At 43.9% G+C, this 25,984-nt stretch overlaps 1 protein-coding gene across 1 annotated transcript in view; it reads left to right on the plus strand.

Moving 5' to 3' along the window:
- LOC126159020 (uncharacterized) overlaps positions 1 to 25,984 on the plus strand; it is a 514,849-nt gene that overhangs the window by 120,643 nt on the left and 368,222 nt on the right. Inside the window, exon 9 of the mRNA XM_049916483.1 lies at positions 19,415 to 19,878. Within this exon, the coding sequence (XP_049772440.1) occupies positions 19,415 to 19,878 (464 nt within the window). The remainder of the gene's footprint in view (positions 1 to 19,414; positions 19,879 to 25,984) is intronic.

Raw genomic sequence — 25,984 nt, forward strand, 5'->3', positions numbered from 1 at the left:
GATGAATCTATAAACGAATGCGCATATTTATGAATAAGAGCATTATGATACGGCATCAACACTAAAAGCAGTAGCATGACTCATATTTTTTGAGAGGGAACTTGGAAACATACCTGTGCCCCTGAAGCTAAGGAAAGAAGGAAACTAAATATGTAGCCATGACTGGCATCGTCACATGGTATAAAAACATGATGAAGGAGGCTCGAAATTCAGCGTGGTCTTCAGTGCGAAATTCTTTTCATAGTTTCATCAGTGAAACTCTGTCTCGAAATCTGGCAGAAAATCCAAGGGGATTCTGGTCGTATGTTAAGGACACTAGCTCCAAAATGAAATCAATACATTCAGTGCACAAAAGCTATGGTAATTGTACTGATAAGAATGCCACTAAAACAGAGCTGCTAAACACAGTTTTCCGATATTCCTTCACCAAAGAAGACGTAATAAACATTCCAGCATTCGAATCAAGAATAACTGCCAACGTAACTTATAAGTAGATATCCTCTGCGTAGCGGAGCAGCTTAAATCGCTTAATAAAGGCAAGGCCTGCGGTTCAGATTGTATACCAATTAGATTCCCTTCAGAGGCGTAGCTCCATACTAAGCAATCATGTACAACCGCTCGTTAGTTGAAAAATTCGTATCTGAAGACTGGAAAGTTTCACAGGTGTCGTTAATACTCAAGAAAGGAATCAGGAGTAATCCGCTGAGTTGCAGACCCTTATTCCTAACATCCATTTACAATGGGAGTTTGAAACGTATACAGTGTTCGGACATTATGAGTTATTTCGGAGAAAACGATTGATCGACAAATATCCAACACGGCTTCATAAAACATCGTTCTTGTGAATTTCAAAGAAGGGCAGTTCAATTTGTATTATAGCGAAAAGGGGGGGGGGGGGGGAGTGCAACTGATATGATTCGCGAGTTGAGGTGGCAGTCATTAAAACAAAGGCGTTTTTTGTTTCGGCAAGATCTGTTCACGAAATTTTAGTCTCCAAGTTTCTCCTTCGAATGCGAAAATATCTTGTTGACAACCACCTAAGCAGGGTGAAATGATCACCGTAATAAAATAAGAAAAATCAGAGCTCGCCTTGAAAGCTTTAAATATTCGTTTTGCCCACACTATTCTAAATTGGTTCCAAAATTGGACGGTAGAGAAATAGCTTGAAGGCGGTTCGAGGAACCCTCTGCCAGACAATTGTGAACTGCAGAGTAATCATGTAGATGTACAATTATGATACTCACGCCCCACAATGCAGAACCGTCGTTAGCAGGCTGTGCTTATAGCCGCTGTACAAACAGCTTGGACGCTAGGTGTCGTTGACCATGAGCACTGTTTACAATAGTGTGCTACGAAGTCAGGGATATTATCTTTAACATTCTGTGTGGAACAAAATAGGACAAGTTAAAATTCAATTAAAACCAAGTTAGTGCTTGGTTGGTTGATTTGGCTGGAGGGGAGCAAACAGCGAGGTCATCGGTCCAATCGGATTAGGAAAGGAGGGGAAGAAGGTCGGCCGTGTCCTTTCAAAGGAACAGTCCCAGCATTTGCCTCAAGCGATTTAGGGAAATCACGGAAAATGTAGATCAGGATGGCTGGACTCGGGTTGAACCGTCTTCCTCGCGAATGCGAGTCCCAGTCCTGCAGCACCTCGCTCGGTCAAGTTGAAACGTTCCCTTGGAAAAATTATAAATGACTATGCTTAAACTGACGCACATTTTTTTAGCGCAACGCAATCTGACTTTCAATAATCCCTACAAAAGAATGGCCCTGACTAACAATAACCTATACCGTTCATGAATCACTTACCTCACAAAAATCTTCGTTACTCGAACTACTGCAATAGAGCGAGCGCCAATACTGCCAGCTAAATAAAAGATTCTAACTACTGAAGGCACTAACTACTGTTAGGCATAGTTAGCAAATGAAAGATTTCGATAGAAACAAACAATGTATTTACCTTAATAGTGTTCAAAAGTCATAATATATCAGTACATGACATCCAGTCTTACAAATTTACTGTCTGTGATGGACATACGTCCAGATCATCCGCTCTCAAAACTCCGCCATCTCACTCCCCACATCCACCACTGCTGGCGGCTCACCTCCAACTGCACTACGCGCTGTTCACAGCCAACTGCCCAACACTACAATAGCAAATTCCAACAATGCAAACCAGCCACAGACTTCACACAGCACAGCCAGTGATTTTCATACAGAGCGCTAGATGGCGTTACCAACATAAAAACCTAAACAGCCTACTTACAAAGTTAGTGCTTAAACGTGGGTCCGAAGTAATATATTAGTTCAAATTATAAATGCTAGCTCTCAAATGTGACGTATACAGTACAGAATAAAGTCAACTGATATCAACAGCTCAAAGTCAAAGGAACAACGGACTTGCAGAAACAATGACAAGAAAACCTGGGCGACGTAGGTCTAGGGCAGAAAAAAAAAGACAGTCACAGCACCACGACATGCAATAGTTACAACGACCTATCATGCAATGAAAAATAGAAGTTCAATGCAAATTCGTTTCGTTCATTCACACGGTTCGTGTGGTGGCGATTCTTATTCCTGCAGATTTATATTTCTTCCAAACGGTTCGACAGGCGGCTCTGTGGTGCAATGTTTACGTCTCGCATTTTGTAGTCTATGTTGGTTACTGTACGATTGTGTTTAGTCAGGTGGTGTCCTAATGCAGTTTTGTTCTGTGTATGTTCCCCAAACCTAGTATTAAAATTCCTGCCTTTCTCTCCAGTAGAAAATTTCCCACAGTCACCGAAACACATTTAATGAACGCCCGCATTTGATAATTTATTACTTTTGTCATCCACCTTGCGCCAAAGCCGCAGTCTGAGGGTATTATTTGTTTGAAAAGAGCATCTGACGGTGTGTTTTCTTTTTTGTTCTGTTGCTTCTCTAGGTGTTGAGAAACATTTCTACAATAAGTCACCCGGATAACATTTTTGTTACTTTTCGTTGCTTCCTGTGTTCTGTTATCTATGTAGTGGGTTATCTGTAAATGCTGAACGTATGTCTATTGTTAGTTTCAGTGTTCATTAAGTTTAAATAGTCAATAGAGCTATGTTCCTCTAGTTCAGTGATAAAATTAATTTTGGGATACAAAGAACAAAAGAGTTTCGCACAGATATCGATGTGGTTTCCGCTACCTTTTAGCGTCACCATGATGTCGTCTGCATGTTTACATTAGATGACTTAATCTTTACAAACCTGGAATTTATTAAAATATTGTTTCCAAGTTATCGACAAAAATGCCAGGCATGGTGCCAGCTAAGCTATTTCCCTTTGTAAGTCGTTATTTTTAGTAATATATTTTGTTATTAAAAAGAAACAGTTGTAGTACAGCGAGAGTTCAAGAATTTCAACGAGCTCTATGTTTTCTGCTGGGCTAATTTTCTTGAGAGACATCCGATTCCATTTTGTAATCTCGATAGTTACCTTCATATAGCGAAGAAAGGGAACACGTAATTCACTCAGGAACAGCGGTGAATATGATCGTTTCGATTGTCCAGGTGTTACGCTGTGGAGAGACATAATGTTCCATGGCGTACTGACCTCCAGATCTGTGAATACATAAACTCGCCGGTCGAGGTTATTGTGAGACAGTGCTGCTGCCCCACGTGCGTCTTTTCTGCGGTGCATTCGGCACTGACTTTGTTTTTATACCTGACAATGTGCACTGAACATTGCAAATGTAGAAGCTCTTGGAACGAGTGTGTATTCGGCAAGTGGACTGGCCTACCCATTCCCTCGACTTAAATCCCATTGAGCACGTGAGGGATGTGTTGGGTAAATGTATTGCGACACATCCACAGGCGCCAACGACCGTCGAGCAGACGTCGCCCGCGCTGGTGGAGGAATGGATCGCCCTACCACAAGAGCTCCCTACCAACCTTATAAGCAGCATACGAGCACGTTGCAGAGCAATTACTGCCGTCCGTTGTCATCATACATCATATTAAAAACTACACTGAAACTGGTATAGGCATGTGTGTTCAAATACAGAAATATGTAAAAAAGCAGAATACGGCGCTGCGGTCGGCAACGCCTATATAAGACAACAAGTGTCTGGCGCAGTTGTTACACTGGTCACTGCTGCTACAGAGGCAGGTTGGTAAGATTTAAGTGAGTTTGAATGTGGTATTATGATCGCGCACGAGCGATGGGACACAGCGTCTCTGAGGTAGCGATGAAGTGGGGATTTTCCCGTAAGACCATTTCACGAGTGTACTGTGAATATCAGGAATCCGGTAAAATATCAAATCTCCGATATCGCTGCCGCCGGAAAAAGAACCTGCAAGAACGGGACCAATGACGACTGAAGAGAATCGTTCTTGTGTGTGCAGCCCTTCCGCAAACTGCTGCAGATGTCAATTCTGAGCCATCAACAAGTGTCAGGGTGTGAACCATTCTACGAAAAATCATCAATTTGGGCTTCTGGAGCGGAAGGCCCACTCGTGCACCCTTGATGACTGCACGACGTAAAGCTTTACGCCTCGCCTGGGCCGATCAACACTGACAGTGGACTGTTGACGACAGGAAACATTTTAGCTGGACGGACGAGTCTCGTTTCAAATTGTATCGAGTGGATGGACGTGTACAGGTATGGAGACAACCTCATGAATCCACGGACCCTGCATGTTAGCAGGGGACTGTTCAAGCTGGTGGAGGCTCTGCAATGTGGTGGGGCGTGTGCACTTGAAGTAATGTGGAACCCCTGATATGACTCTGACAGGTGACACGTACGTAAGTATCCTGTCTAATCACCTCATCCACTCATGTCCATTGTGCATTCCGAGGTATCTGGGCAATTCCAGCAGGACAATGCGACCCCCACGCGTCCAGAATTGCTACACAGTGGCTCCAGGAACACTCTTCTGAGTTTAAACACTTCCGCTGACCACCAAACTCCCGAGATATGAACATTATTGAGCATATTTGGGATGCCTTGCAACGTGCTGTTTAGAAGAGATCTCCACCCCCTCGTACTCTTACGGATTTATGGACAAGCTTGCAGGATTCATGGAGTCAATTTCTTCCAGCACTACTTCAGACACTAGTCGAGTCCATTGCCACGTCGTGTTGTGGTATTTATGGGTGCTCGCGAGGACCATAAACGATATTAGGCAGGTGCACCCAGTTTCTTTGGCTCTTCAGTGTATATCCCACCTTTCGCAGAGTCCAGGGACCATCATAACTCGTGGTGGTTTCAGTGTAATTATTGTCTTTGAATAAAAGTGTCATTTCTGTTCGTCCCATTACGTACTTCCTTCAGTTCCCTTCTGTCCTACACTGTAGCAGTTCTTTCTGTGTGTGGTTCACTTATGCTACTTGGCCATGAAACTTCACGCAAAAGTTAATTTCGTCTTTAAGTTTTGCACAACGTTCTGTATCATGTAAATGAAGTGGTCGGTACCGTATTTATTCATTCAGATACAGCCGAAATATAATTGCAACTCCGTCCTGTGAAAAGTTTCAGATTGATAACTCCACCTCTAACCGTTACCACTGTTTTTTCTTTTTCAGTCTCGAATAAATTATGTAATCTGTGTCGTCCTGTAGAAAGTGTAGCAGCCTATTACAAATCTAAGAGCGTTCCAGTAGCTGCCCAAACTTCAGTGTGAGGGATGTTGTATACTTAGTGGAATTTATAAATGAACAACAAAGAACAGTTAATGTTCTACTGTGTTACATACAATCGAAAATCGGTGTTTCATAGCTGCTACATTATTAAAGAAATCCTTGTTGAAAAAGGTTGCTAGCGGTTTCGATTATAAATTATCATCCTCAGGAATAGACGCTGCCACCTCAACATCCCTTTGAGTAAACAATGATGATCTCTTAAAGGATCATTCTGTATCGGATTTGTTGTAAAAGGTCTAAGTTCCATGAGAAAATTTTACCTTCGAAAATAACTATTATGATCAAGCACAAGTTAAACCTGTGTCATGACTGTCATTAACGTCTGCCTGATTATGTAACCAAACATACCTCTAATCAACAAGCTGTAATCATGAGAATGTTTTGTTTTGTTTAATTACGAAAGACAAAGTCCTAACATTCATGTACGTAACCAACAACAAAGAGTTATAGAACTATTCGTCTTCAACAATGAAGCAGAAATTAATGCTAATAATGGCACTATCTCCATTTATATTTGATTGCAAATGATATCTCAACGCTAAAATTTCTTGAAATAGATCTGGCTTTATAAGAAATTTGACACAGTATTTTGGCATATAAAGGCAACCAACCACAATCAGAAACTGGTTTCATGTGGCGCAGAGAAACGCTCGTAGCTTAGTGAGAAATCTTGGCAGCTGTATTTACGTCTCAGTCGCTGTAAGATTTGCTCACATTCCTATCAGGTGCTGGCGGCGGGCTAGCTGCGCAGTAGTTGCCATGGAGCAGTGAATTCCAACACAGTCTTGTAATCACACGACAGTTCACTCCAAGAAAAAGTTTCATCTTCGCTGTTCCATACGGGTCAATATTCTTTTGTGGCCGCCTCTCAATACAGAACATGAATAGGTTCCAACAATGCCAGTGAGAAACAAAGGCCAAGTTCATCATAAAAGCTTTAGCTGGCTAATCAGCCTGTTGTTCTCGGTACTTACAGCGCTTTCTAAGTGCTGGTAAAGATGTCCATTCGCTGCAACCGTGTTAGAGGAAACTGGAGAAAACTTTTCGTATAATCAATATTCCAGCAATGCAGAGGTTAGAGGGACTGTGAGAAAGATACATAACTTGAAATACTGATATTAAAGGGTAGCATTTAATGTAAAGTGGTGGGTTTCAGAATTTATGTATAATTATTACGCATTGTACTATAATTCTTGTAATACTAGTCATAAACACTTTTTAATGTGTCTATAATTATTTGAGAAATTTACAAATAAGATTACACTAGATACACCATACACCGTTAGTTTAGTAGACCCATAGTGGGAAGATCCTCAAAGATGTGGTAAACGCCAGAAAATAAAAATACACAGAATATTTTTTAAAAAAGACAGATATGCTGATTTTCCTTCCGCATCCTAAGTGATAGTTCTCAACGACACAAAAAAGGTTAAGAATTTTGTACATTGCTTTCATTTACACATTAGTTATAATTTTTCCATAAACATTTAAATGTATACATACCAATGTACATAAGATAATAGATAGACCATTTTAATCAAGTATGCGCAAAACAAAAACAATTTTTAGGGCTCAGATTACATTAAATAAGATATATATTTTATTACATAGACCCATTAGGCGTATCTCGCTTCCGCAGATGCGAAGTGAAATGGTCCTCATGAACATGGAATAAGTTTTAAAAAAATCGTAAACTTGCTTTTATTTAAGAAGTAACAAAATTGTCACCAAATACAAATGTATAATACAATCAGATGCATGTGATAATTCGTATATATTGCAGCCACACTTCATCTAACGGAAAATCAGTTTATGATACTTCTTTGCATTGAAAATGCAAAAAAGTGAGATTTAACCTAATTTTCACATTATTCCAAATTATGTATAATATATACATCAATCAGTTCTACTAAGAAATTAATAGTGTGAAGGAAAGTGACAACTAGTAAATCCTTTGGGCTTCTTTTAAACCGAACTTTATTGGTATTTCATTTTTTATGGTTACTCGTAAGTTATTTAAAATGTGTGTTCTTGAATAATGAAAATCCTTCATGACCAAAATGAGTGTCTTACAATGTTTTTGAAGATTATTCGTGTTTCTAGCATTAATTCCATGAACTGAGCTGTTGGTTTTGAAAAGAGATACATTACTTATAAAATTTTCATTAAAAATATATAATGGTAAGCAGTGGTTTTATCCCCAGTTTCTCAAGAAGTTCTATCACAACACTCTTGAACTGAAGCCAAAAGTTTTTAGACTATGAAAACTTTAGCTTTGTTTGATGAGTTACCCAAAAAATAATCGAGTGTGATATTATGGAATGAAAGTAGGCTAACTTATTTATTTTTATTTCACCAATGCCTGACAACATCCACAGTGCAAATAAAGATTTGGTTAGGTGCTTTGGCAGTTTTTTGGCCTGTTTCTACCAAGTGAATTTATTATAAAATTATAATTCCCATAATTTGACGCACTCAAGGTCTTCTATCTGCTTGTGGTGACATCTCAGACATATACTGACAGGCAAGCTCTTACGAGGTTTGAATTGCATAGAGTGCGTCTTTCCAAAGTTTAGTGACACAGAAAAGGCTGGGAAACATTCATTAATGCCCACGAAAGTTTTTATTAAACAATATTTCCATAATTATACTTTATTTGCTATTTATTGCGATGTTATTACCATCTGCAAACAAAAGAAACGTGGCATCTGGTAATGTTACTGTTGACTGGACATTCATATACACAAGAAAAAGTAAGGCCCCTAAGATGGAATGTTGTGGAACGCCATATACAATTGGTTTCCAGTTGCATGATGAGTAATGGCTTAGTATAGGAATCTTTCTTATTGATGTCCTTTGTTCTCTGTCTGACTGATATGGTTTGAATCATTTTGCAGCTTTTTAAGCTACACCATAATATTCTCATTTACTTGAAAGGATATTTTGACTGCATGTAGTAAGTTTTCCAAAGATTAATTACAGTGAACTTTCCATAAACCAGTTATTAATGTCAATGAAAATTTCATTAATATGTGTTTCTAAGTTACATTTCATTTGCTATTTATCACAATGTTTGTAAAGCATGCAAGTCAAGCTAAATGTAGTACCTGGTAATGTTGCCATTGAAAAGTCATTAACGTACACAATAAGGTTAAGGCCTTAATATGAAACTCTCTGTGACACCACATTAATTACTTCTGATTTGGAAGAAATTTGAATGGATGAAAACCCAGTCATATATAAAGTTGACAAAATTAAATAAAGTTAAAACTAATTCTTTGGACGCATGGGTACAAAATGTGTCTGCCGCTTTGTATAAGACGATAACAACTTCAGATCATCTCGAAACTTGTTGCTAGAAGAGCGTGTCACTATTGATTCAAAAGTCACAGCACAGTAGAAGGAAACAACTGACAGCCATAGTGACACTGCTTCTACATCTTTGGGAATAACTGTTGTACGCCCAGTTTCTGTCATAATTTTCATAAGCAGATCAGAGGTGGCGTGCTATTTAGCTGTAATATTCCGATTTCATTAACGCTGGTTTCCCATGGTGTTTCTAACGTTTCGTATAGTGTTTCGATGTTAGTGCGAAGTGCTTAGAACAGGGAAGCAAGGCTACGGTACATGATAGGCAATGTCGGTTGAATATTAGGACTTGCATGATCCTGTTCTGTTAATGTAGCCAGGTGTTCTATTGATGAAATAGATTCATGCCTTAAAATTAAATATACAGCGTGAGTTAGGAGGAAAGGTACGTGTTTCCACAGGAGATAGCATTAGTGATTCTCAAGAAAAAATTTGATGTGGACATATGCCCTATTCCGAGTGGTTTCCGAGATAGAACACTTTTAATGCACATTTATATTTATTTTCTGTATTGTTCATTGTCATTGTTTATAACGTACCACAGTAGTATAGAGGAAGTTGAGACGAACATTTTGATACAGGACGCTTGTGGTCTATCAAGTCGGGAAACTACCTGAAACTGGCCTACAAGAAGCACTTACGAAACAGCGCACGCGCGTCGCGCGTGGTTTCCAATATTCTCGCGATCTCTTCGCGCAAACTGTTAGTCCTAGACAAAAAAATTAATGGGACCCTTTTTGATGGAAATTTAATTTACTTTAACTATGTGCTGACACACGTTTTCGTTGGAGTGTGAGGTTTTTCAGTTATTAAAGAAAAACGTACAAAAGTGATATTAAACGTGTTCTATCTCGAAAACCATTTGCAAAAGGGTATATGTCCATATGAAGCTTTTTGTTCAGAATAACTAATACTATCGCGTCTCAAGCATATACCTTTCCTGCTGACTCACCCTGTATTAATAGTAGTTCGGTTATAAAGAATTGATCAGTAATTATGATTACAGCTAGCAACAAAAATTGCCTTCAAACTCAGTTTTCAGTATCAGATGGCACAAAAAAACTGCACTTTGAGTTAATTAAAATTTTGTGACAAATTTCCTTAGTGTTGTGGAAACAGAAACAAGTATAAAACTAAATATGTAATGAAGCGTTGCACAACATTAACATTTAAAATGGTAATTACATCGACAAATATCGCACAATTCGCAAAACGAAAGCTGGAGATTTTGCTTATTTTTAGAAAACTCTTGTCATTTTCTATGTCTTCTAAATTCATGTCTTACTTCTGTCTGTTCGAGGATACTAAATAAATGTCGGAAAAATTAATTTCGCGTATAATGAAGTCACAAATACCCAAGGTGGGTTGTAGTTCTCCATGGGACACATTCGATGATATAAATATGTGGTACATCCGCATGCAAACTGCGGAATAGAAATGGGCATAAAACTGAGATTATCCATTTTTGTGATGGGTTGGTTGACGCAGCAGCTGGATGACTGTTCCTCTCTCAACAGTGAAATGCTTCTCCAAGATAGCTGTTTAATCAGTTCTGCATTGCATCTAGGCAGGTCTGAACGAGATATAGTGGTACAAGGATCAGGTCAATTTTTGTCTGCTAGGGTTACAAAAAATTTCAGGTAAACAGATGGTTGTGGGGGCGGTTTGTGGACAGGGAGGGAAGGGGGTGAGGGGTGGGGGAGAAGGAGACTTCGTCTCGAGCACCCTTCCGCGAGGGCCCAACCCGGTCCCTCTTTATGGGTGTTCCCGAGTAGCCAATATTAATTCTCTAGTATTTTGCTTTGGAGACGGCTACTGTTGAACTGGAAGATAAGCCTGTAACTGTCAACGCGTGACTAACATGGCGCAGCAAGCATTGCTGACAAGAGAACTTGTGTTCTTAACCATGTGTGGCTACAGTAAAGTGGTTCAAAACGTAAAGCAACAAGTCCTCTGGGAGAAACGTCTTATTCGGGAAGTCAACGAGGCACTAGTACATGTTAATTTTCCAGGTAATCGCCATGCTTGCTTACGCATTTCTTCCGTCGATAAACCAGTCTGTGGAACCCGACATAAGGGAAATGTAGGTCGAGGTCCAGGAGCCGCTTAGCAAGAGCCTCCTAGTCGTCGGCGTCGGTTCTGACGCGGCGACAGTCCAGGTGCTTATTTAGCAGTCTGAAGAGAAGAAAAGCGCTCGTTGCGAGATCCAGCTTGAATGAAATGTGATCCAACACGGTCCATCGGAACCCTCGCACCAAATGATACGTGATCTTGGAAAACAATTGCTGTCATTTAGTATGAACAACCTTTATAAATAATTACAGCATGGCAAATTAAGTGGCGGCATGCACGGTCTGTCCATGGGTGAGGAAATACTGGTATTAATGATTTTCACCCTTCAGGAGCAACAGGTTGAGCGCAAGTTTCCTCCCGTGTGACACTACATGTATAAATGTAACACACTGCGTGTTGTGTGCTGGAGAGACAACCAATTCATTAGGTCTTAATCTTGTCTCATAATTGTCGCAGTACCCAGCGCCGGCCGCGGTGTCCAAGCGGTTCTAGGCACTTCAGTCCGGAACCGCGCGACTGCTACGGTCGCAGGTTCAAGTCCTGCCTCGGGCATGGATTTGTGTGATGTCCTTAGGTTAGTTAGGTTTAAGTAGTTCTAAGTTCTAGGGGACTGATGACCTTAGATGTTAAGTCCCATAGTGCTCAGAGCCATTTGAACCAGTACCCAGCGAGAACACGTCTAATGCGCTGTGCTAGATATTCATTACACTGTCAATGGAGATAGTTCGTTTGCAATGTGCCTCCCATGAATGCGACGACGGATTTGACTCACACCTTCTGATACACGGTATGCCTGCCTGCCCTGGCCTTCCTCATCTCCCACATCCGTCCTGTTTTTATCAAATCCTCATCACCAAAAACATCTACTATCGTGAAGACACAATGGCTCCGTAAACTTCCTCTAACTGACAATGATGTGTATTCGGGGATGTATCCTTTAATCGCAAAAAATGTTATTACACTTTGCAATTCAATCGCGTACAATATACTATCTGATGAAACATATCCGGAAGCCCACACGCGGTCGCAGGTTCGAATCCTGCCTCGGGCATGGATGTGTGTGATGTCCTTAGGTTAGTTAGGTTTAAGTAGTTATAAGTTCTAGGGGACTGATGACCTCAGAAGTTAAGTCCCATAGTGCTCAGAGCCATTTGAACCAGCCAAGCCCACACGTAAACATTAATGTGGAGTTTGTACACCTTGCATCTTTATACTTGCTTGAACTGTGTTAGGGACATTTTCAGTGAGGTGATGGAGGTCTATGAGGGAATTGCAACCCATCATCCCTCTAGAGCCGAAACCAGAGAATGTAGTCATATTGGACGCTGGTATCTGTAAAGAAGCCGACGTTCTAACTCGTCCCTAAAGTGTTCCGTAGTTCATATCGGAACTCTGCACCGGGCACTCTACACCGATCAGCCACAACATTGTGACCACCTACCTAATAGACGGTATGTTAACCTTTGGCACGGATAACAGCGGCGACACGTCGTGATATGGAAGCAATGAAGCCTTGGTAGGTCGCTGGAGGGAGTTGGCAGCACATCTGGACACGCAAGTCACCTAATTCCCTAAATTCCTGGGAGGGGAGCGATGACATCTCACGTCAGGTTCAATCACATTCCACATGTGTTCGATTGGATTTAGATCTGGCCAGTTGGAGGCATTACATCAATTGAAGCTCGCCACTGTGTTCCTCGAACAACTCCATCAACTAGAGACACGGCTCATTACCTTGTTGAAAAATGCCAATGCCATCAGGAAACATGATCGTCATGAAGGGGTGTACGCGGTCTGCAACCAGTGTACGATACTCATTGACCATCTTGGTACCTTTCACGAACTCCACTGGACCAGTGGATGCCCACGTGAATGTTTTCCAGAGATCCGACGCCAGCTTTTCCCCATCCTACAGCACCGGTGTCAAGGAGCTGTTCCCCTGGAAGACGACGAATTCGCCCCCCCCCCCCCCTCCCATCGACATGATGAAGAAGGTATCGGAATTCATGAGACAGGCAACGCTCTGCCACTACGCCAACGTCCAGTGCTATTTCAGTCGTAGTTGGCGATGTCGTGGTGTTAACATAGGCACATGCATGGGTCGTCGGCTGTGGAGACCCATCATTAGGAATGTTCAGTGCACTATCTACATCTACATCTACATCTACATCCATACTCCACAAGCGACCTGACGGTGTGTGACGGAGGTTACGTTGAGTACCTCTATCGGTTCTCCCTTCTATACCAGTCTCGTATTGTTCGTGGAAAGAAGGATTGTCGGTATGCCTCTGTGTGGGCTCTAATCTCTCTGATTTTATCCTCATGGTCTCTTCGCGAGATATACGTAGGAGGAAGCAATATACTGCTTGACTCTTCGGTGAAGGTATGTTCTCGAAACTTTGACAAAAGCCCGTACCGAGCTACTGAGCGTCTCTCCTGCAGAGTCTTCCACTGGAGTTTATCTATCATCTCCGTAACACTTTCGCGATTACTAAATGATCCTGTAACGAAGCGCGCTGCTCTCCGTTGGATCTTCTCTATATCTTCTATCAACCCTATCTGGTACGGATCCCACACTGGTGAGCAGTATTCAAGCAGTGGGCGAACAAGCGTACTGTAACCTACTTCCTTTGTTTTCGGATTGCATTTCCTTAGGATTCTTCCAATGAATCTCAGTCTGGCATCTGCTTTACCGACGATCAACATTGTATGATCATTCCATTTTAAATCACTCCTAATGCGTACTCCCAGATAATTTATGGTATTAACTGCTTCCAGTTGCTGACCTGCTATTTTGTAGCTAAATGATAAAGGATCTATCTTTCTGTATATTCGCAGCACATTACACTTGTCTACATTGAGATTCAATTGCTATTCCCTGCACCATGCGTCAATTCGCTGCAGATCCTCCTGCATTTCAGTACAATTTTCCATTGTTACAACCTCTCGATACACCACAGCATCATCTGCAAAAAGCCTCAGTGAACTTCCGATGTCATCCACCAGGTCATTTATGTATATTGTGAATAGCAACGGTCCTATGACACTCCCCTGCGGCACACCTGAAATCACTCTTACTTCGGAAGACTTCTCTCCATTGAGAATGACATGCTGCGTCCTGTTATCTAGGAACTCCTCAATCCAATCACACAATTGGTCTGATAGTCCATATGCTCTTACTTTGTTCATTAAACGACTGTGGGGAACTGTATCGAACGCCTTGCGGAAGTCAAGAAACACGGCACCTACCTGGGAACCCGTGTCTATGGCCCTCTGAGTCTCATGAATAGCGCGAGCTGGGTTTCACATGACCGTCCTTTTCGAAACCCATGCTGATTCCTACAGAGTAGATTTCTAGTCTCCAGAAAAGTCATTATACTCGAACACAATACGTGTTCCAAAATTCTACAACTGATCGACGTTAGAGATATAGGTCTATAGTTCTGCACATCTGTTCGACGTCCCTTCTTGAAAACGGGGATGACCTGTGCCTTTTTCCAATCCTTTGGAACACTACGCTCTTCTAGAGACCTACGGTACACCGCTGCAAGACACGTTGTATTCAGACACGCTTGTGCTCTGCCCAGCATTAAAGTCTGATGCTAATTCCACCACATTTCGCCACCTGTACTTTTTTACCAGACTGCCGAGCCCACGACGTCCGACATTTGTAATAAGGGGTGGCCGCCCAACCTCACGACGTTTGGACGTGGTTTCACCTCGGTTTCGCCACGAGCTAAAGACGCTCACCACAGCAGTCCTCGAACAGCCAACAAGTCGTGCAGTTTTCGAAATGCTCGTGCCGAGGCTCCAGGCCGTCGTAATGTGCCTTCAGTCAGATTCAGATAGATCGCACACCTTCTCCATTCTCCACATGGACAGCACGCTCACTGATACTACATACAATGTGCGTGTCATTTGTCCCCAGGTGACGCTGCTGTCACCTGGGCAGGTTTATATCGATAGTAGGTCGGTGATCACAATTTTCCGGCTGATCAGTGTATTTCAAGACTGTTACTGTTCTTAAACCATTGCCTCAGATATACTGCTTTCTGACAGGATACGTCGTCGTGCTGATACAGTCATCGTCTCTGAACTGTTCTTCCACTATAAGCAATGCACAATGCTGTAAAATGTGCTCGTACCATTTTTCATTTAACGTTTGTTTAGACTGCAATAAGGAGAATACCCCCTAACCATGAAAAATACCCCCATACCGTAACACCACCTCCTCTGCGCTGTTCGCCTAGAGATGAAGACTGGTAAAACTCTCCAGACATTCGCCAAACCCAGTCCCTGCCATCGGACTGCTACACTCTATAGCGTGTTTCATCACTATACATCACTTTAGAGTCACACACGGTTCAGTGGCGTTGATCTGTGCACTACCCAAAGCAATGCTTAGCTTTGACTAGAGAAATGTTTGACTCGATGTTTTAGCCCATTCTTTTCAAGCCCATGTCCACAGTCATTGTGTTAGCTGGTCTCCTGGTAGCACTTTAGAACGCAAGAGTGATTTCTTCCACTGATTTCATGCTATCTTTTTAAAACCACCCTCAAACGTTGTACGGTGCCTGTCCATCAGTGCGTGAAGACTGCGTGGTCTTGATTCAGCTGTGGTCGTTCCTTCGTGTGTCCACTCCACCCTCATATCACCAACGTTCAACTTGGGCATCAGTAGAACGGACAAAACTCCAACGATGAATTTTTTTACCTAAATATCATTTAATGAGTAGTCCATGTTCGAAGTCACTGAGCTCTCTTGACGGAGCCATTCTGTTGTTATTGCTTCTCTATTGACAACACAGTGTTTTCCTCCTCCTACTGTTGTGGCTCTCACTGCCTGCTCTGACATGTGCACTGAAGAGCCAAAGAAACTGTTACACCTGCCTAACGTCTTGTGGGGCCCCCTCGAGCACGTAGAAGTGCCGCAGCACGACGTGGCATGGACTCGACTAATATCTGAAGTAGTGCTGCAGGGAACTGACACCATGAATCTTGCAGGCTGTCCATAAATCCGTAAGAGTACGAGAGAGGAGAGATCTCTTCTGAACAGCACGTTGCAAGGCATCCCAGATATCCTCAATAATGTTCATGTTTCGGGAGTTTGGTGGACAGTGGAACTGTTTAAACACGGAAGAGTGTTCCTGGAGCCACCCTGTAGCATTTCTGGAGGTGTAGGATGTCACATTGTCCTGCTGGAATTGCCGAAATACATTGGAATGCACAATGAACATGAGTGGATGAGGTGATCAGACAGGATACTTACGTACGTGTCACCTGTCAGTCCTATCTAGACGTATCAGGGGTTCGATATCGCTCCAACTACCCTCTTCTCACACCATTACAGACTCCACCAGCTTGAAGAGTCCGCTGCTGACATGTAGAGTCCATGGATTCATGAGGTTGTCTCCACACCCGTACACGTCCATCCGCCCTATACAGTTTGAAAGGAGACTCGTCCGACCAGACAACATGTCTCCAGTCATCAACAGTCCAATGTCGGTGTTGATGGGCCCAGGCGAGGCGTAAAACTTTGTGTCGTGAAGTCATCAAGGGTATACGAGTGGGCCTTTGGCACCGAAAGCTCGTATCGATGCTGTTTCGTTGAATGGTTCGCACTCTGACACTTGTTTATGGCGCAGCACTGAAATCTGCAGCAGTTTTCGGAAGGGTTGCACACACAAGAACGATTCTCTTCAGTCGTCATAGGTCCCGTTCTTGCAGGTTCTTTTTCCGGCGGCAGCGATGTCGGAGATTTGATATTCTACCGGATTCCTGATATTCACGGGACACTGGTGAAATGGTCGTACGGGAAAATCCCCACTTCATCGCTACCTCGGAGATGCTGTGTCCCATCACTCGTGCGCCGACTATAACACCACGTTCAAACTCATTAAAATCTTGATGACCTGCCATCGTAGCAGCAGTGACCGACGTAACAACTGCGGTAAGCGTTTGTTGTCTTATATAGGCGTTACCGACCGCAGCGCCGTATTCTGCCTGTTTACATAATTCTGGATTTGAATGCGCGTGCCTATACCAGTTACTTTCGCTCGTCGGTGTAGGAACCACTTTCGCATTGCATAGGGTGTCGCGATACTTATGATCAGATAGTGTACATCCGTCTTTTCAGCCAAAAACCATGAACTGTGCCCTGTGGCAGATGATCCCTAATTGGAAATTGAGGGGAAGATTTTACCATGTACCTGACAATCAAAGTCACTTCCTGGCAGATTAAAACTGGGTACTGTAGCGAGACTAGCGAGCAAATGGTCTACTGGTGACGTACCCAGATACAACACACGATCCTTCCCATTCCTCCCCCCCCCCCCCTCCCACCGACCATATCTCCCGTTCGCAGCTTTACTCGCCCGTACGTTCCCTACTTCAAAGAAGTTATGCTGTGTACCTTGCGGGAAAAGCCCTCGTGCCAGAAAGAATATCACGAAGAATTGGCTCAGTCACAGCGAAGAATGATCTACTCTACAGCGAAGTATGCGCTGATTTAAAATGTTGAAGTATTAAAACATATGATTTGACGGAAGTAAAGCTATGAGGGTGAATCGCGAACTGTTCCCGGATAGCTATGTTAGTAGAGCATTTGCCCGCGGTAGGGAAAGGTTTCGAGTTCGGTTCTACGTACGGCACACTGTTTTAATCTGCCAGAGAGTTTTAGATCTGCTCGCACGCTGCTGCGAAGTGAAAGTTTTTTCTGGAAACATTGTCCAAAACAAAACAAAAATAGGAGAGGCGTTCAGTAAGTAATGCAACACGTTGAAGAAGTGAGGAATTTATTATGAGACATAGTGGATTTTCCCGCTTCATCACCTATAGTTTCATGAAGTTTCGGTATTTGGCGGCGCTATATGTCCCCTCCCAAATGGCGTCTGTAAGGTAGGTGCGATCCTAGCAGGGAGCCGCCATTGAGTTTCTTTTGGCGGAAAACCAGAGCGTCGCTTATAATCATAGGAGCTTGCAGAATGTCTACGGAGATCTGGCAGTGAACAAAGGAACGGTGAGTCGTTGGGTGAGGCGTCTGTCATCATTGCAAACCTCTCCGATCTTGCGCATGCCGGCCTTACGTACACAGCACTGACACTTGCAATTTTGGACACTCTCATTCGATGTGACACATACACTCATCTAAAAGTTGGCGCTGCCTAATAGAAGACCATAATGAGCAACGAAACACCATCTTTAAGGGATTACTTGTGCGTTACGAGCCTGATTGTTCAAATGTTCAAATGTGTGTGAAATCCTATGGGACTTAACTGCTACGATTATCAATCCCTAAGCTTACACACTACTTAACCTAAATTATCTTGAGGACAAACACACACACACCCATGGCCGAGGGAGGACTCGAACCTCAGCCTGATTGTGAGCAACTCTCAAGTGTATTGTGCTATCCTCATAAAACCGAGCTGGCCGTTGTGGCCGAGCAGTTCTAGGCGCTTCATTCCGGAGCCGCGGTGCTGCTACGGTCGCAGGTTCGAATCCTGCCTCGGGCATCGATGTGTGTGATGTCCTTAGGTTAGTTAGGTTTAAATAGGTCTAAGTCTAGGAGACTGATGCCCTCAGATATTAAGCCCCATAGCGCTCAAAGCCATTTGAACCATAAAGCCGAAGAAGCTGCTTCAGTGTGTTCGCCGCCACAAAACGAATCTTCTCTTCCATGACAACACAAGGCCTCACACAAGTCTGCGCTCCCGGAAAGACCTCACAAAACTTCATTTGACTGTTCTTCCTCATCCACCCTTCAGCTGCGATCTCGCACCTTGCGACTTACATCTTTTAAACCGAATGATGGACACACTCCACCGGAAATAGTACATAATGGAGAGGTTATTCATCCAGTAAGACTCCAGCATCGACCAGTAGAATGGTACAATGCATGAATACAGGCCTTCCCAGTAAGATGGCGGGAATTCGTCGCATTGAACACAAATTATGTTCAGAATAGGGTTTGCTACCCGAAAGCAAGGAGAATGTATGGTGATTGGTTCAAAATGGTTCAAATGGCTCTGAGCAGTGTGGGACTCAACTTCTAAGGTCATCAGTCCCCTAGAACGTAGAACTACTTAAACCTTAATAACCAAAGGACACCACACACATCCATGTCCGAGGCAGGATTCGAACCTGCGACCGTAGCAGTCGCGCGGTTCCGGACTGAAGCGCCTAGAACCGCTAGGCCACCGCGGCCGACTGGTGCATTGGAATACGGAATAAAATTGACCTCCTTTCAGAATAAAAACTTACAGTACGCCCCTCGCAAAATGATGTGAATGTGTCTCCAATTCAGACATGGAAATTACCTTTACACCCCCGTGCGACCTACCGACGCCTTACGCGTCGAAGCATCCGTGTACGTGTTTCACTGCGGCAGGCCTGTCGGCGGCGGCGGACGAGGACGAGTTCCACGAGAACCTCATCTTCCGCGGGCTGTTCCGCAAGCGGTCCGTGTCGCTGGAGGACGCGGGGCCGGCGTCGCTGGGACCCCTCGACAGCCCCGCCGCCGGGGAGTTCCACTCGGCGCCCGCCTCGCCAGAGCCGCCCTCGCCGCCCCCGACCGCCGCCCCCGCGACCGCTGCCCCCGCAGCCAGCAGCGTGGCCGGCCGACCGCAGCTTCCCACGCCCACGCCCACGCCCGCGCCCGCCCCCGCGCCGCGCACCCAGCGCTCCTCGCCGTCCGCCTCCTGCGACTCGCTGGCCGCCGAGCTGCGCACCGACCACAGCGACGGCATCTGGAACGAGTCGCAGGCCACGGTGAGCGTCTGCGCCTTCACAGCGGTAACACACCGGGGGCGGAAGACTCCCTACACCTTGCCCGACAACCACACTGCAGCTGTGACAGCCGCAGGACGTTACTTGGGGGTCAGTAATTGAAAAGGGTGTGATACAGGGTTGTAGCCTATCCGAAATATTACTCAAACTACACAGTGAGTAAGCAGTAAAGGAAATCAGTTTTGTAAGATAATTGAAACTCAAGCGGAAGAAATAAAAACTTCAGCTTTTGCCAGTGACCGTGTAAATCCGTCATAGGCAGCAAAGGAATTGAAAGTACGGGTGAGGAGAATGGGTAATGTCGCGACAAGATAACATGTACGTCAAGAAAACTGGGACAAGTGTAATGGAGTTTAGTTGAAATATACACTGCTGGACATTAAAATTGCCACATCGAGAAGAAATGCAGATGATAAACGGGTATTCATTGGACAAATATATTATACTAGAACCGACATGTTATTACACTTTCATGCAATTTGGGTGCATAGATCCTCAGAAATCAGTACCCAGAACAACCACCTCTGGCCGTAATAACGGCCTTGATACGCCTGGGCATTGAGTCAAACAGAGCTTGGATGGCGTGTACAGGTACAGCTGCCCATGCAGCTTCAACACCATACCACAGTTCATCAAGAGTAGTGACTGGCGTATTGTGACGAGCCAGTTGCTCGGCCACCGTTGACCACACGTTTTCAATTGGTGAGAGATGTGGAGAATGTGTTGGCCAGGGCAACAGTCGAACATTTTTTTTCAGGAAGTCCCATACAGGAACTGCAACATGTGGTCGTGCATTATCTTGCTGAAATTTAGGGTTTCGCAGGGATCGAATGAAGGGTAGAGCCACGGGTCGTACCACATCTGAAATGTAACGTCCACTGTTCAAAGTACCGTCAATGCGAACAAGAGCTGACCGAGACGTGTAACCAATGGCGCCCCATACCATCACGCCGGATGATACGCCAGTATGGCGATGACGAATACGCGCCTCCAATGTGCGTTCACCGCGATGCCGCCAAACACGGATGCGACCATCATGATGCTGTAAACAGAACCTGGATTCATCCGAAAAAAATGACGTTTTGCCATTCGTGCACCTAGGTTCGCCATTCAGTACACCATCGCAGGCGCTCCTGTCTGTGATGCAGCGTCCACGGTAACCGCAGCCATGGTCTCAGAGCTGATAGTCCATACTACTGCAAACGTCGTCGAACTGTTCGTGCAGATGGTTGTCGTCTTGCAAACGTCCCCATTTGTTGACTCAGGGATCGAGACGTGGCTGCACGATCCGTTACAGCCATGCGGATAAGATCCCTGTAATCTCGACTGCTAGTGATACGAGGCCGTTGGGATCCAGCACGGCGTTCCGTATTACCCTCCTGAACCCACCGATTCCATATCCTGCTAACAGTCATTGGATCTCGACCACCGCTAGCAGCAATTTCGCGATACGATAAACCGCAATCGAGACAGGCTACAATCCGACCTTTATCAAAGTCGGAAACGTGATGGTACGCATTTCTTCTCCTTACATGAGGCATAACAACAACGTTTCACCAGGCAACGCCGGTCAACTGCTGTTTGTGTATGAGAAATCGGTTGGAAACTTTCCTCACGTCAGCACGTTGTAGGTGTCGCCGCCGACGCCAACCTTGTGTGAATGCTCTGAAAAGCTAATCATTTGCATATCACACCATCTTCTTCCTGTCGGTTAAATTTCTCGTCTGTAGCACGTCGTTTTCGTGGTGTAGCAGTTTTAATGGCCAGTAGTGTGTCAGGTGATATTACGTAGCTATAGGGGAGTGACAAGTCTGGATTGATTAAATGCACTAAACACTATGTTTAGCCCACTGCCCAGTATAAAATCAACGTAGCGGCCGCAATTAATTCCTGAATGAGATACACTTCGAATACAATAACCAGAAAGATCATAACGCATACAAATCTCTTGAACGGCCTGATAAGTTTACGATATAAAACTCTTTGCATAATGTTCATTTACCTGATCAATATCCAGTCAAAATGCATGTTAACCAGATTCAGTGGAAATTCCGTTCGACCATAAATATTTTTTTCACAACATTAGCAATTGACGTTGTAAGTTGCCACTCCTTCTTGAACTTGCCACAATGGTTCATACACCAATATCAGCATTTTTCATGACCTGCAATACACCCCAAACAGGAAATGTCTTTTGACATGGTCCATTTTCGGCAATGCGTAAGAACGGTGGAAATTTACTACATTGTAATACCATTTGAACATTGAATATGTAGGGATGCTGTAAATTCCACTCCACATATAGTCAAAGTATGGCAACATGCACCTTGTAGGTGCAACTAGCTCCAGTGATATGCCTTACTAGCAGTCGCCTGTCAACGCCTAATAAACTGAGAGCTTAATTCCTACTGGCAAAAGTCAACAGTTGCAAATTTGTCGTCTCCATCGTCAGATGATCTTGGAGTACTCCATCAGCATGAAACTGAAAATCACTGCTGAAAATCGCCTGTAAAAAAAGATTTATAAGGGAAGACGCGTGTGCAATGTGACCCTTAAGCAAAGTGCTGCGTATATTCAATAGGTACGTATTTCCGTGGAGCAAATTCGGAAGTTCCAACATGGATACAATTACAACTAGAATAAGTGGCATATCAAGAGAAGTGGAGTGAAATAATAAATTATCTTAGACAAATTTGAATGTCAAATAATTGACGAAGAAGCCGTGGTGGCTGTGAATACAGATTTGAAATGGACTGTCTTTAAATCTTTTCGGTAGAGTACCTCAGAACGACGCCACAAAAGTAACAGCTCAAGAACATAAAACATCACTTAAAGTTGAACGAGCTCCTACAAATCGCTTGTGTTTACAAATGCCTAACATGGAAATAGGTTCGGATTATCATTTGTTATAAAGCAGATACTTGAGTGAAGAAAGACTCACACAGAGAATCCGTAATTTTCACGAGAGTAGCAACTTGAAACAGTGACAGCTTTCTCAGAACTTAAAAGCATTCTGAAACTAATTCATATGAAAGCGATTGTAACGTGCGCAGGTATGCGCATCTCACCACTCGCATCGAAGTGTGCCGGTTAAAAGCTTCAGTCTGGCACGGGAGACAAAAGAGTTCCTGTTTGTGACCAGAGTACTGTCAGAGATGTACACATCACGCTTTTAACCTACCTCTGAGTACCTGTTAGCCAGGCAGGCAAGGTGCCGCACGAACGCAGCAGAACGGGCGGGATGCCTTGCTCCCATTCAAACCAAGCTGTGTCCGACCGAAACAGGCTAAAGGAGTCTTGCCAGTCTGGCTGCCTGCCCGTCTTCCCGCAGTGCTACGCTACGTAGCAGTTTATTCTGTACGCTTTCATTGTAGTGTCATGAGTAGCATTCAGAACTTGTTGAAAATACCCTAGTATCACACGACTAGGTTTAATTCAACGTGTATTTATTTTGGATCATTGTAGGCTAGAAAATAGTGGATTTTATTTGACCTCTTTTCCTTTTCGACGTATTTAGGGCTTAGTTATTTATTTCTGTATGAAAAGTTTTCTCTGCAACTTCACCCTCTTTCAACTAATATTGGCTATTCTTAATTCGAACCATCATCAGACTACCTCAAGTACGTGTTTTCTGTAGTAATGAGAACCACCTCTGAAAGTCGGTAACATTTTCACCTAAGTACTTGAAGATGCCAAATGAGGTAACTTTTTGGAAGTCTTTTCTGTAACCTTAGCCAAATATGACCCCAGTTACAGCAGTTTTAATTACTTTTTACAGGATTTGTATTGCGATTTGACTGAATTCACTGTAAGTGGCCAAAATAGATCATTCTAAATTCCCCAAATGCATTTTAGCAAAGAGAAACTTAGGTTTTCATATTATGTTAATGTAAGAAGTACATCTCTGGAAGAAGAAGCTTCTCTTTGATACTAAGCTTTCTTTGCACTACGTTGCATATCACCAGAATGTTGTTTTTAATATCCACTGAACCATATTTTTTCCTGTTTCAGTCAATGTTTGCCCTAAATTTAGAAAGCCTGTATGTACTGCCAAATGGTCTCAAGTCCTTAGCACTCATTTCCACACGCTTCTCAGTCACTTCGTCTTTGTCCACTTTCAAATTAAGTGAGGAAACTGCTGGTGAAATTTGCAAACATTTCGTAACATACACGAGGTTCCAGAATGAGTGTTTAGTAACTTCTTTCACAATCTGCGTTGCTTTTTTTTTCTTTATTGTGATTTCATTCCCCTGCCCCATATGGGCAGGGGAGGGCTGTCAGCAGCACAATCCGCCGCTCTTCAGCCGAGTGACACGACAACTAAAACAAGAATAAAATAATACATACATAAGGAGATAAAAAAGGGGAACATAAAACAGAGTAAGGGGAGAAAATGGAGTTAAAAAAGTCACCAGAAAGTTAAAAAACACAGTTGGCGATTCTTAAAACACAGAGAAGACACTGGATGCGCATGCACAGGTTAAAAGTTGGCCACAGTATTAAAAACACTCCGAAACAACACACTTAAAACCCACTTGAGCACACACGACGAAGAATAAAACTACCAGGTGGGACCTGCCGAGGGAAAGGTCAGAGAGGATGGAAAAGGAGGGGAGAGCATGGGGCAGCTGGGGAAGTGGCGGGATGAAGAGAGGAGGGGCAACCGTGGGTTCAGGAAGAGGCAGGAGACACATGGGGCGGGAGAGGAAAAGGGAAGACAGGGCAGGAGGGAGCGCAGAGACACTGAAAGAAGGCACAGGAGATGGAGGGGGAGTAGGAGGGGAAATCCGCTCAGAAGGAGGGAGGGGGGGAGAGGGAGCCCTGAGGAGGAGGCAGGAAGAGGGGGTTAGAGTTGGTAGGAAGGGTAGATGTCAGGGCGAAGCTCATCATCCGGGAGGGGTAGACGGTGGAAGTTGTGTTGGGAAAGGAGATGGAGGGTGTGGAGATGGAGAGCGGGAGGGACACAATGGTAAAGGCGCGGCAACTGGTTGGGAGTGGAGAGGAAGGGAGACACCAGGGGGTGAGGGGGATCAAGGCGGCGGACAATATATAGTGTGCGGATGTGTTCAAGGAAAAGGAGAAGGTGGGGGAAGGGGATGAGGTCATAGAGGATGCGCGTGGGGGACGGAAGGCGGATGCGGAAGGCGAGGCGGAGTGCATGGCGTTCGAGGATTTGGAGGGCTTTATCTGCGTTGCGAGACACCTACCGTTTTATTTGAAGCTGCTCATAAACACACTACAATTTTCCCCTTCTGGACTGGCACTCTGTTTCGCAAATGGGATATATTCTCCAATTGTTGATTCGTCATCAGTCTATATAATTTAGTTTTTTCATTTTGCTGCTCCCTCCATTATAATAAATGAGCTGCAGTGAGAGTACTTACGCAGACGTATGTCTGTCTGTTCTTTAGTCACGCTGGACGGACAGCGCAACCTGTTGTCAGATGCAGCAGGCTAAACGGGTCCTGTGAAGCTCGTCAGGCTTGCGGAAACCCAAACTGGCCTGTTTTAGCCACTGTGCTTCAGTACACATGTACTCTTGTGTCTCTGTTTCGGCAGGTTGACCTGCTTTAATGGTTGCGGCAGAGATAGGGGCAGGTAAGCTGGAAGGAGAATTTGTATACCTCTGGGTACTGCCTGGCGGAACACTGGATGAGAAATGCTGAATCCTCTGTGGTTCAGACAGCAAGCTGGAACCAACTGAACTTACACGGGCTTTGCGTTCCTCTTGATCGTCACCGTAAGAAATCTCTACATTTCTGCATTTGATATAGATGTTTTGCGCGAGCGGACAAGTTGATATGCGTATCGATTTTCTGCTACCAGCAAGTGACTAACACAGAGCGTGTTGCAGACCTGTCATATACGAAAACATGCTCGTAATGAAATGGCCACTTTCCATCACGACTAAGGTTGATTGGTTTGAGGGATAAAGGGACCAAACTACAGGGTCATCAGTCCCTATTAAGGAATGTGGGTGGTAAAAGTTACAGAGGGAGACCGATGCTGGACTGCAGTGATCTGGTTTGAGTTGGACGTAGGTTGCAGTGGTTACGCAAAGATGAAGATACTAGCACATGCTGGGCAC

The sequence above is a fragment of the Schistocerca cancellata genome, chromosome 2 (assembly GCF_023864275.1).
Source record: "Schistocerca cancellata isolate TAMUIC-IGC-003103 chromosome 2, iqSchCanc2.1, whole genome shotgun sequence".
NCBI lineage: Eukaryota > Metazoa > Arthropoda > Insecta > Orthoptera > Acrididae > Schistocerca > Schistocerca cancellata.